At 36.8% G+C, this 9,994-nt stretch overlaps 1 protein-coding gene across 1 annotated transcript; it reads right to left on the minus strand.

Annotated features, from left to right (window-relative positions):
* Positions 1-323: 323 nt before the first annotated feature.
* Positions 324-9,359, minus strand: LOC107006515 (sphingoid long-chain bases kinase 1). The gene is made up of 9 exons (XM_015205052.1): positions 9,012-9,359; positions 8,061-8,610; positions 7,601-7,969; positions 6,262-6,355; positions 6,124-6,161; positions 5,167-5,313; positions 3,557-3,656; positions 1,058-1,986; positions 324-761 (listed from the first exon to the last, which is right to left on the minus strand). Exons 2-9 carry the CDS (start codon positions 8,478-8,480, stop codon positions 612-614), a joined length of 2,247 nt encoding a protein of 748 aa, XP_015060538.1. The 5' UTR covers positions 8,481-8,610; positions 9,012-9,359; the 3' UTR covers positions 324-611.
* Between the last annotated feature and the right edge of the window lie 635 nt (positions 9,360-9,994).

Genomic DNA, 9,994 nt, shown 5'->3' on the forward strand with positions numbered 1-9,994 from the left:
AACAGGTCATTATCGATTCTAAATGTGTTTAAAACGCCAGAGTTAAAGTTGTCTGAATGGAACTTCGTTAAGTACAACGACCAAGATGACATAGCGGAACAAGTACAGGGTCTCCCAGACCATTCCATCATCTTTATAATCGAACTTATTTTCCAAAACTTCCCACTACAACCAAAATGACCACAAGAAAAGGAAAAAAATAAAGCAAGAAGAGAACTCATAACTGCTAGAAGCACACCCCTTCCTAAGTCCTTCCTTTTGTCCATTTCCAGCTGGTGCTAGGGTTGTTTATGTGGCAATGAAGGTGGAGAGAGGGGAAACTGTTGAGTAAATAAAAACTTCTTTCCTCAACGATCGAAAAACAATAATTTACACACTTTGTCAAACTATTACAAGGGACATGGCCAATATTCATAGCAAGCCAACTCAAAAGGCAAAAAAAATACAAGTTACGGCAAAGGGTACATGTTAAGATATAAGCTGACATATAATTTTTGAAAAATGAAAGCAACATTGACAAAATTTACAAGGACCTCAATGACGAATAAAGAGCTGAATGTTGCAGCCGGAAGGAAGAGAGACCTATTGAAGATATACAAGGGCTCCATCAATCACTTGCAATTACCTGGGGCGCGACCAATAAGCCTGCACTGTTCTGGAAGCAAGGACGAAATCACTTGCTCATTTACCGGGAAAAGTTCACCATCAATACCACAGCTACTGTTAGAGTGCTTCCCAGGCTTAACCTTTACTGCCTTAACCTGCATTTCATAGAAAAGAAGCTTACTTTGATTTCAGTGAGCACAAACCAACAAAACCACATTAATTAAAATTTATAAACCAGATTTTCTTTTTTCTGAAAATGGGTGAACTCTAAACTGATACTGTATGTTTCTCGGTGCAGTTTATCTTTGCAAAGTAGACTGACTTTTTGAAAATATCCATACAGTGATGGCCTCCATCCAAGACAAGGAAACTTGTATTAATGCTCTAAAAAAACTCTCTGCCTTGGTGGGAAAAATCTGTAAAAGCATCTAAAATACGGTTGCTGCTTTACCTTGACATACTCAACGTACGGGAGGGAAAGGTGTCGGCCCATTTGCAGAAGCAAGAAGAACCTTATAAGCTTCAGTCTTCCACTTCCATGGACCAACAACAGATCTAATGTGTTGTCATCAGGTTCTGCTTTTGGGGCCACAACCTGTGAACTTAAGCTTTGAACTGTTTTGCATGAATGATTGCATACCAGGACACCAAGAAATTGACCTTTGGTAGACACCCATTCTTCAGCAGCCTTGTGGACAATATCTTTCCGAACAACATCTTCAGTATCTTCTGCTGGTCCAGGCAATTCAATAGGATTTTCTATATTCCAATGAGGTTCTGTATCCCACCTTGGTTCTGCGTCCCAAATTGGCCCCGGGTCTGACATTGTTGATGAGATATCCTCTTTATCATTTGTAGTTGTATTTGCCCAAGAAGATCTAGTGAGGTCATTTGCAGCAGTCAACCCAGCCCACCCTTTATCTGTTTTTGATTTGGACCTAGTCCTGGGCCAATTTGGTGTTACTGAATGTGGAACCTGAGGGTGGATAACTTCCGGTTCAGAAGTTGTGTTGCCACTTCGTCCAGCAGACAAGCGCTTAGATTTTGCATCAATTGCACGCACATATTCTGATGGCTCAGTGCTACTACATGTAGTATCCAAGTCTGCTCCAGACATTCTGCTTGGGGTCATTATTGAATCAATACTTGATAAGCTTGAGGCTCTAGGAAGCCCTTCCTTGCTTGACCTTCTCATAATGTCTGTATACAGTTCAGACATATCAATGACTGAAGCTTTTCCTTCTCCAGTTGCTTCTTTCAGTGCTGGAAGATACTCCACTTCAAAATTGTACTTTGGTAAGCACATGAATTTGAGGAACCCAGCGACAAAATAGCGTAATGGACCAAACCGCTTCTGGTATTTCTCGGATAGTTCCAGCACTACAATAGACAATTGAAGTCAACTATCGGAAAATATATGCAATTCAGATAAAAATATTAAATGGTAAATACTAGATATTTATGTGAAAGACTAGTGATACAGCCAACAACCATGGAAAGTAGAGAATTTACACAGACGTCAACCTTTTATGTATTTTCTTTTTTTAACAATCGAGAAATCCTCAAAGACCAGTGGCTCATAATTTGAAATTAAAGAGATAAAGGGGTTGTCTCTTTAACCTTATCCACTTAAATACCAAGCTCTGTTAGCAACATGTTTCAAACCTGTGACATGCACCTAACCCACACATTACGCGTTGCGCTCTCACCACTAGACCAAAGCCCAACACGCCAACCTTTTCAATCACCAGAGCAACCTTCTATATTCTAAAAAATTACTTAATCTTAAATCCTTAACGTCATCCACAATTTGCGCAGCAGCTATATAAAGGCATCAAGTTGGTGCAGACTTAATCTTAACATCCATAAGCAATGTCATGCTGGATATACCAAGTGCATATGCATCTTATGCAAGGAAAAATAATCATGCGCTGAGAAACATGAATTTTGAGTCGCAAGCATTAAAAGCTTCACGACAATAGCCTCCACTAGCATTTTTGCATTCGATAATCAAACTTATTTTTTAAAATGAAATTGGTAACGTTGAATTCCTCAGCATTAAGGATATGCTGGAGACAATCACAAAGAAGCCCAAAAAAAAAAAGAGTAGGAGGAAGCTACTTACAGAGATCCTAACAGATCTACTACTTCAAATCGACAATGTTATTTCCCTTGGAAAAAATAATAAGCATACTGATGAGACAAATTAGCAGAATATGAGAAAGCAGACCCTGGTACAATAGGGTCAAATGCTATCTCTAGAGCTGCTAACTCGTAACACTTGGAACTCCATAAGGTTTCTGAAAATGTAAGTAAATCAGGTATGTAAAGCATAGCACCTTGCTTATCATGTTACGTGACCCAATTTTCCTCCAAGTTACACGTAAATCTTCCATTTCAACACAATCAACAGGCTATCCATGAGTTATTACCAGTAATTTGTCCTATACCCTAATAGGACACAAAGTACTCCCATACCCTAGGCCTCCATGGTCCCGGCATTCAGAATCATTAAATCTGGTGGGTCCTAAAGATCCAAGATGCAGGAAGCATGGCAGTCCAAGACCATGCAAGAAATGCTCCAATATAACTCACATTAGTCTTTAAGACTAACTCATTGCTCTACAAGAAGTAACCATAAGCCATATAATGAAAAAAACCTTTGTCAGAAGATGGAACGACGCTCTGGGGTGACCTGTTCTAGCAATTACCATGTTCTAAGGTTCACCAATTTTTAAAAATCACGTACTGGGGGCAAAGTGTCCCGTACTTTTCCAAAATATTTCCTCTTATGTATCTGAGTCCTTATCTTACGCTACTCAAGCATCTGCATTCGTGTAGGTAACAACGACAGAAGTGTTCAAACGACATGATTAATCTAAATAACAAAAGTTACTGTAAGGCATAGACATCAATAACTGCTAGGGAAAAAAAAGATGAACCAAATTACCATCGCTCACAAAGCCAAAGTAGGTGACAGTCGATCCAAAGTGAATTCTACCACTTTGAACCCATTCAACAGCAAAAACATCGGTAGGTGTAAGCCCTCCCTGAAAACAAGAAACCGACAATACATATGAGGAATAGATAACCTCGCAACAGTAAAGAAATATTTTGAACAACATTTCAGATATCTGGTTTTCTATTCATACGTCATTTTTATGGAAAATACTGAAACTCCAACTTTATTAGATTTATTCAAGTTCCACTCGTGAAATAAATGCCTCTGAGTGATAGCATTAGAGGAGGGTCTTTCTCAACTTAACCCACAGAAAAATAAAAGAAAGTATTAATTGAAAAGAAACTACACAGAATAAAAAATATCAATGATTTTAAAATCCTGAGAAGACAGAACAATAAACCTGGGAAAGACTAAAGATCTAGAGAAGACGAATAGAACCAGTCTTCTAAAAGAAACTACCTGACCAAAAAAAGCTGTTCTTAGCTTTGAGAAAGTTATCTATAGTTATCAAGTAATAATTCTATTGTTTGGGAATTTTTTTGTGGAACAAGTAGTATTAACAAAGTAGAAAATCTAAGCAAAAGTGTGATTCTCTACAAATAGCATCCAATCATCTACTGCTAGATGGATTTTCATAGGTGCACCAAAATTATACATTTGAACTGGGACTCACTAATTTGTACAGAAGAGTTTTCCACCCCTTCAAAATCTACCTATAATTTTCCATCCAGCTTGTCCACATAGGAGCTAGAGGGACCACTTCCCATCCATATTTCTTCTTCCTACTAACAGCCCATCTGAGCGGCAATGGTAGTCCATTGTATGCTAAGCAAATTCAAACAGTGCTCAATAACTCACTACCTGACTCTTATATGAAGTTTTTGCTTCCATCCTAAAGACCTAACTTCCAGCTATATTAATTTCAACCTTCATGACAAGATACATAAGATGGACACAAATCCATCACCACTTCCAACTCGAGTTCACAACTGAAAACAAACAGTAGTATGGGACTTTCGACTAAAGTCATGCCTCAGAAAGTGAAAGGTTTGCTAAAAAATTAACTAGCAAAATTTAGTTGTACTTCCATGTGATGCTCGTAACATCTTCCATTCATCATCACTGTAAATGACCTCCAACAATAAACATCAAGACTCAGTCCTATTGCAAAGAGACAAAACGAGAAAAGGTATCACAGGGTAGAACACTAGTCAAGGTCCAGGAAGTATCTATTTAGAAAAGGTCACTAGACAAGTCCCTATCATGCATGATGTCAGTGATCACTATACTCATTCATTTATGTTTCTGAGATATCATTACAAACATAATTTAACTGTCCTATCTGAGAGTCGGGAGCATGATCCATCAGTATTAGTTTACTAAATAGTGCTTGTCCACAGATCATCTAAATCAAAGTTCTCTTTTCTTGTTCTTTTTTTTTAGACTAGTAACAATATTATATCTGTGTAGCTCAAAGAAATCAAATCAAAGTTCTTTCAAATACTTCTCTTTAGGAAAGGAAATGTATATTTTCAACTATCCGCCGAGTTGAAATCTATAATTAGCATGAAGATGCATTGAAGAAAGATAAAACATACCTTGACAATTGCTATTGCAGCTGACACTGGATCTCTAACTCCAAGCACGGTCCAGACCAAAGAATTATCAGAACCAGCAGGAATGATTCCAATTGGAACCGAAATTGCTTCTTTCTGGTTATCCCTAGTGAGTAACCCGTTTAAAACCTGAATCAGAAAAGCTACATTAAGCAAGTTTAACATATTTTTCTAGACGAAGTAAGAAATGTTAATCAACTCTGAGCACATATTTCAAATATCAACCAACAGATATTAGTACAGTTCACTTCTTGGTTCAGAATGACTAAGTTAGCATTTCAGAAATTTTCAAGAAACAATAGCAAAAGTCACCTTATTATTATCAACAATGTCAAGAAACAATAGCAATAGTTGTATTAAGGCCATAGCTCAAAAAATGTGAAAATTTTATTTTAACACATAATCAAAAGTCATATATAGGGTGACTAAAAAGCTCAACAACAACATACCTAGTGTAATCCCACAAGAGAGACCTCAAAGGGTGATTATTTTTGCTAAATTTCAAAAATAGGGGTCGTATCAGCCTTTCATGTTCTTTAGCCTTTTTGCATACCCTTTAATAAGATTGGCCGCTCAGGTGAAACTGAGATACTCATACATACAATTCCCATTCTTAATTAATGCAGCACTATTTCATAGAAAAACATATGGCCATAATTGGCAGACCTTACAGTTTGTTTTACAGGGTAAAGGAAATTACACTTTCACAAAGGCTGCTTCTATCCTAAAGCGAAAGAAGTGTAGCGAATCAAGTAACTCTATGTACACCTAAATTATGCCACAACAGCTCTCTCAATTTAGTGCTACTTCAAAAAACCCTTATTAGCTTAGCAAATGACTTCTTGATGCAAGAAATGAGACCCATTGAACTATATAAGCAAACATTCAACCATACACACTTGCCACTTATGAAATTTGAGAAAGAGAGACATAACTAACCTCATTCACTATTCCATCACCTCCAACACATATAATACCTGAACATTTTGCAAATCAGAGAATATAAGAAAAACAATGATGAAGATAATCTAAGACATCTAAAACTGAATAACAGAAAAATTTATTAAGCATAAATACCATCAGGACATGTGCTGAAGTCTACTGTGCTTGCAAGTTTCCTGGCATGACCTGCAGATGTGGTTTTGACTACTTCCAACTTAAACCCAGCAAGCTGTTAATTCAATAGAAACAGAGCTAAAACTTGAGTCAACAAGAACGAACAAGGATATCCAGTCTGAGATGATTTGCTGGATTGGAGGACCACCAAAAAGAAATTCTAAAAAATGAGAATCTCAAGGATGCACAACAGAAGGCATACATGACTAAATCAGAACTTCCTCAATCTGCACCTTATGACTCCCACGACAAATTACACATGAAAAATTCTTCCTTAAGAGCATATTTTAAAGTGCTTATTCTGGAAAAAACATGTTATTTGAACACTAAAGACTTGAAACCTATAAATCCAGCAAAAACCATCTAAATGTTTTTGCAACGGTGCTTCTCTTTTTGGACATACAACAGCATCAATCACAAACGAGTCGACTCACATAAATATGAAAAAGAAGCAAACTGAACTTGGAAAAGGCACATGATTTTGTAAATGGAGACTCTGCATTTCACAGTTGAGAAGATGTGATTTGTTAAGAATTATTTGATGACAATTATCAAGAAAAAACATTATTCAGATGACAATATTTACAAAGATTAATAGCACCCAAGGTTGTGGCTAGTGGCTCATGAAATGGTTGAGAGCGATGAGATCTCAAGTTCAAACCAAGCAGAGACAAAAATCACTAAGTGATTCTTCCCATCTATCCTAGACCTGGTGAACACAGTTACATGATACATGTTGTAGGGAGGCGGCAAGTATCACATGGAATTGATCGAGGTGCGTGAAAGTTGGTCCGGACACCATGGTCATCAAACCAGAAACATCTGCATGTATTAATGTTTTTTGGACACGTAAAATCTGTATTTGTCTTTCCCAGACATGTTGTAAGTTTTGCCAACCCCAATTAACTTGGGATGAGGCGTAGTTGTTATGTATAGTTGTATTTTGCAAGTTTAACAGTTGGGGACGTGAGAAAACATAAAAGACTTGTGGACAAGAAAATGAGCAACTATGTAATTGGATAAACACTGGTAAACAAGTAATAATGAACATTGGTTATGTAGGGAGACATCATATAGCCTGCATATCACAATGAACAAGCACCGCATTTAAGGGGAAAAGGATGGTTGGTGCTAAGAGAAAATGCAATTAGAGAGACGACTTATTTCATTTACATCCAAAACCACTATACAATTCATGATGCATTTAGCTTACCTTTTCAAAAGAAATTATCGTCGTGCAATTAGAGGAGCGAAAAAATTTGCCAGATAGACAACAAGATATTACAGTTCTAGAGCATACCTTGAATATAGGTTCAACCTTGCGATGGAATACTTTACTTGAACGACCACGACCAGACCTTGGGTTTAGAATGACAAGCATTTTAGGAGGATTTTTACATCGTACATATGACTCAGGAGGAAATTCATTAGTAACCAAATCAGAAGCCTGCTTCTTTGATGAAGCCAGAGGATGAGGCAGTAAATTCACATAACAGTGTTGATCTGCAAATGCATTTACCCATTGAAGTGCTTCCTCGGATGAAGAAGCTAAGAAGCGGAAGTCCTTCTGACTTCTTCGAGATTTTAAAAAACAAGAAAGAGCACCGGAACCTCTTCTCAGAGGATATGAATGGATGGTGAAATGCCGGAGTCCAGGACAGTGTGATACCTGTGGTACGTGCAGAACCTACTGCTTAGCAAAAGTAAAATGGAAGAGAAACAAATTCTGACAAAACCCATAATCCCTTAAAGAACCTTACCGAAATAACATCTTCTAGATGCAGCATACTAGAACTCCAAACCATAGCCTTGCTCGTAAGTTTGGCTTCAACAGCATCCTGGCTAGTAACCTCCTTTGAGGCTTCTAACTCCGAATTTTTATGTGTCTTTCCCTTGTCCAAAACCAGCTTTCCAGAAAATACTTCATATCCAAGCAGGTCAGACTGCTCATCCCCAATGTCAATCCTATGCTCCTCATTTTTCTCTTTCTTAGGATCATTATTACTCAAACTAAGTTCTCCACGTGTCAGACTCCTTCCTTTGCTCCGTTTTTCAGGGAAAACAACCGGAGATGAATGCTGCCCAGATGTAATCTGGGAACACAAACCAAGACGTCGAAGAGACTGCTGAGTTGTAATTTTCAAAGAATTATTTTTAACAAGATTCCCACTCTTCTGCATATTTCTGCCGGCTGAGCAAAAGAGAGAGAATACAACTGAACAATAACGGGTAGCTATAGTGCTGATGTATCAAGATCCAGAAAATAGCTAATTCAAGGCCTAAAATTCACATCCAGCAGAAACACCAAACCTGCATCATGATAATTTAAAATTAATGAATACATTGCGGGGAAAATCACTAAACCATTACATGCCAACAAAGCAAACCAATAAAACCACACTCTCCAGATCAGAATAAGCAGAATTCATCAAGAAAACAACCACCCAATCGACTAAAATTGTCAAGCCAAAAACTAACTGTAGTCTCACAACATCACAACCTGCATATTTACGAAAACATTCACTAAATCATAACGAAATGCAAGCAGCACATCACTCTCTAGATCAGTACTACCAAAATTGATCCCAGAAAAGAAAAATGCCACCAAAACGGTTAAAATTGACGAACCAGAGATTAGCTTTAGGCGTTCCACCTTCCAAAACACGGACACGAACACAAAATAAAAAGAACAAGAAGAAGAGGATACCAACCTGATTGCTAGGGTTTTTGAGGTCAAAAAATCTACGGTTCTCGTGTGCTCTGGTGAAAATCGAAATCCTCAATTGATGTTTGCAGTGAAAATCTCATCGGAAACAAATGCGTCCTGAAGTCGGCACGACGGCAGTTCACGGAGGAGCCGATGAGCGGAGAAGAGAAATGACCCGATATACTTCACATATGGGAGAGAGAGGAAAACACAGAGAAATGAGAAATCGCTTTTTCCGTCCACTTTCTCTCATCTACCAAACATGAGCAAATAAAAAAAATAAAATAAAATCCTTCTCTCTTCTATAATGCTAAAGTATTCCTTCATATCATTTGTTAATTTTAATGGATCTACTTTAATTTATTTATTTTTAGCTTTAGGACATGGAAAATTATAATTATCTAATTGTCCTTATTTTAGTTAAAATAATATTTTGTGTGTTTCATTTGAATATCTTAATTTGGTTTTGTGTAGAGTATTAGGTAAATGGAAGAGTTGTTAGTAGGTGGATTATGTGAGGTCATTAGTACACATGCTTCTATTTTGGGTTGTCTTTTGCTTCTCAAACTCACTAATTTTTAATTCCTATCCTGCAAAATTGTAAATAAACAAAAAAAAAGAGTTGAAATTTATGGACAACGTAAATACGCAAAAAAAAAAATTTAAGTCATAATTTTAGTTAAAGCTATCTCTATAGATATAAATTTAACGATAAAACTTAAAAGTAATGTATGAAGGTTAAAAAAATGAAATGCTCCAAACTAGAAGTTTAGTTGCACAAATTATGTCACACGACATAAGTTCCGTGGCATGAGTTATATGTTATATGACATTAGTTTAGTGGCAGAATTTATACGTCAAGACATGCATTATAGCTTATTTGGACGACTCAAAATAAAATATTTTTAAATTAAAAATAAAAGGCAAAGAAAGCCTACTTTTGATTTTAATTTTTTTAAAATTTATTTTTAATTTACTTAAAATTAT

This window comes from Solanum pennellii, chromosome 1 (genome assembly GCF_001406875.1).
Source record: "Solanum pennellii chromosome 1, SPENNV200".
Classification (NCBI taxonomy): domain Eukaryota; kingdom Viridiplantae; phylum Streptophyta; class Magnoliopsida; order Solanales; family Solanaceae; genus Solanum; species Solanum pennellii.